Source organism: Penaeus vannamei, chromosome 37 (assembly GCF_042767895.1).
Source record: "Penaeus vannamei isolate JL-2024 chromosome 37, ASM4276789v1, whole genome shotgun sequence".
NCBI lineage: Eukaryota > Metazoa > Arthropoda > Malacostraca > Decapoda > Penaeidae > Penaeus > Penaeus vannamei.
Genome location: NC_091585.1, coordinates 7,605,185 through 7,607,865, shown reverse-complemented (window position 1 = coordinate 7,607,865; position 2,681 = coordinate 7,605,185). Strand labels below are relative to the sequence as shown.

General features: G+C 45.4%; 1 protein-coding gene across 1 annotated transcript in view; it reads right to left on the bottom strand.

Moving 5' to 3' along the window:
- Nucleotides 1-21: 21 nt before the first annotated feature.
- LOC113827240 (NT-3 growth factor receptor) overlaps nucleotides 22-2,681 on the bottom strand; it is a 51,779-nt gene continuing 49,119 nt past the window's right edge. Inside the window, exon 10 of the mRNA XM_070115260.1 lies at nucleotides 22-822. Within this exon, the coding sequence (XP_069971361.1) occupies nucleotides 499-822 (324 nt within the window). The 3' untranslated portion in view covers nucleotides 22-498. The remainder of the gene's footprint in view (nucleotides 823-2,681) is intronic.

Genomic DNA, 2,681 nt, shown 5'->3' with positions numbered 1-2,681 from the left:
CCGTATCCAATGTCATGTGCACATGAGCCATGATCCAGTAATCGCTTCTCAGAGATACAACTTCAGGATGCATCGCTGTGTTCTTATTAATCGTCGATTTCGTTCTCTATAAAATGTAAACACATCAAGAAACCAACGGCGGATTTGCTCCATTTTGAATGCACTACGAGAAAATAAGAGCATGGAAATAGGACGGATGTATATAAAAAGAAATATCAACATTTTCATGGTGAGTTATAAATATGCAGTATAATGCTTACTCTGGTAAGTAGAATAAGGATCAATATCTCGACATTTGGCAAACTGATGGTGTGAGGCCTTGCAGTGCCTGTGGCGGCTAGTGGTCCATGCGAGCAGGCGGGGGTGGGAGCATTTTTTCCGGAAATTTTCTATAATACCTTTACAAATTGCCACTGTAATATTATTCAAGTACAAGTGCCCTGCGTTATGAAATAGTTTTGACACATAGTCTGTACTCCAGTGATCATGAAAAGGCGCTCACACTTCACTCAACACCGTCAAGTACTCCCTGAACTCAGGCTTCTTCGGCATAAGGTACTGATCGGCGTCCAGCTGGAGCCCGCTCTCGTCCCGCATGCAGAGCTCACTGTAGGTTATGGAGGAGGCGATCGGGGGCGGCGTGGGGGGCGGCGTCCCACCCTTCTGGCTGAGCATGATATTTTTGAGCTGCGCGAGGATCTCGGGGAACTTGGGGCGGTCGTGCGGGTCTGACGACCAGCACTTGCGCATGACGTCGCACACCTGAGCAGGACAGGTGTCAAGGGGGCTCAGGAGAATGCCTTGCTGGATTAACTTAACAACCTGAAAGAAACAAGAAACTTGGTTGCTTTATGTTTTGCGTTGTGACCAAGCTTTCATGCAAATAACCAGATTTACAGAAGAAATATCTTATTACCATTTCCCATGGTGTTTAGCATACAGACATCGGTACAAATTAAGCAAGGTGTACTTAAAGGCGCTCTAGCTTCGAAAGGCGTATCAAACACTTGTTGAAGGCAACAAAATTAATCCTTCAAACAAGTCCCAAATAGAGGAATTAGTGTTACACTACCACGTCACTTATTCTATCGAAGCCAATTAGCCAACACAATAAGAGAGAACGTGATCCCACTCAGAGGCGAATGCAGATAACCGAATCGTGTTCCAGGTCGCGGGATCGACTTTCGTTTTCCTTCAAATTCGTTCGTCGATAGGACGGCGAAGGGAAGGGAACGCAGACACATAGATGAAGATGGAGATAGGGAAAAGGAAGAGAAGGAGGCAAGGAGAAGGAACGGCAGAGAGAGAGAGAGAGAGAGAGAGAGAGAGAGAGAGAGAGAGAGAGAGAGAGAGAGAGAGAGAGAGAGAGAGAGAGAGAGAGAGAGAGAGAGAGAGAGAGAGAGAGAGAGAGGGTTGGGGGAGGAAGAGAGAGGGGGGAGGAAGAGAGAGAACGAGAGAGAGAAAGACAGAAAAGAGAAAGAGAAAGAGAGAGAGAGAGAGAGAGAGAGAGAGAGAGAGAGAGAGAGAGAGAGAGAGAGAGAGAGAGAGAGAGAGAGAGAGAGAGAGAGAAAGAAAGAGTGAGAGAGAGAAAGAGAGAGGGGGTGGGAAGGCGAAGGAGAGATTGGGTGCAGAAGAGAAAGAGGAATGGTCAGAGGAAGAAAAGGGAGAACAGAAAAGGGGGAGACAGGCATATAGATAACAAAAGGTGATACATTTATGGCATTCTTGGAGATTTCATTTTTATCGCAACTCCGTTGTAGTTCTTTGTACCGAGCAGCGCTCTGATAACTGTCTCTGGATCGCCAACATTTGTAAATGAAAATATAGGCTAACACCTCTTTAAATTCGCGTCAATGTTCTGGTAAAGTTTGTGCTCTCTCTCAATTCTTGAACAGCACAACGCCGTCCAGGTTAGCTCTGGCGCGGCAAGTGCGCCGTGACTCCCATGGTGTCTATTTCTATGTTGTTCAGGGAGATGCATGTGTGCATCGATGCAGAAGCGAAAATTCCATGAATTTCATCGATTTCATGCCGTAAAAAGAACCAATGCACTGGTGCAAACTAATATTCAAGACAAAGACAGTTCTTAAAGTGAATGCCTGTGAGCGCTCGGCTACCGTGACAAAGGCGCAGTTTTAGTTCACAGTAATCGCAAGAACGCTGTTATCTAGCAAGTATTTCCCGTTCGGCTGAAGTGCGTGATGTTTATTGAAGAGCGGGGCTTGGGCAAGAAGGCAGCTCCTATGCCTCTATGACAGCACTGTTCCGGTCTCACGTCAATCGAATGTGTCACGGCCACACACCACCGGCCGCTGAACTAAGTCACAGATTGTTCATTAAGATAGTCCAGTTAACATTTGTCCTTCTTCTGTCATCTGACCGAATGCAGTTACAATAATTCAGACGGTTGCTCTATAGTACCACTTCAATTACTTCCATATATACACTTGTATTCTGTAAAGAAAAGATTAGTTAAATAAAGAAAATAGCACACATTTGATCCCCCGGAGTGAATAAAAATGTGATAAATAGAGTGCAACGACCTGTCAACAGCGTCCGATGTCAGCATTTATAGCAAGCTGTCAAGATTTAAGCAGCGAATGTGAAGCATTTCATATCTCGTGATATGAGAAACTCTTCTGTAGTCAGCGATAATCCGCGAGGAGATCGCTTTGTTTCCG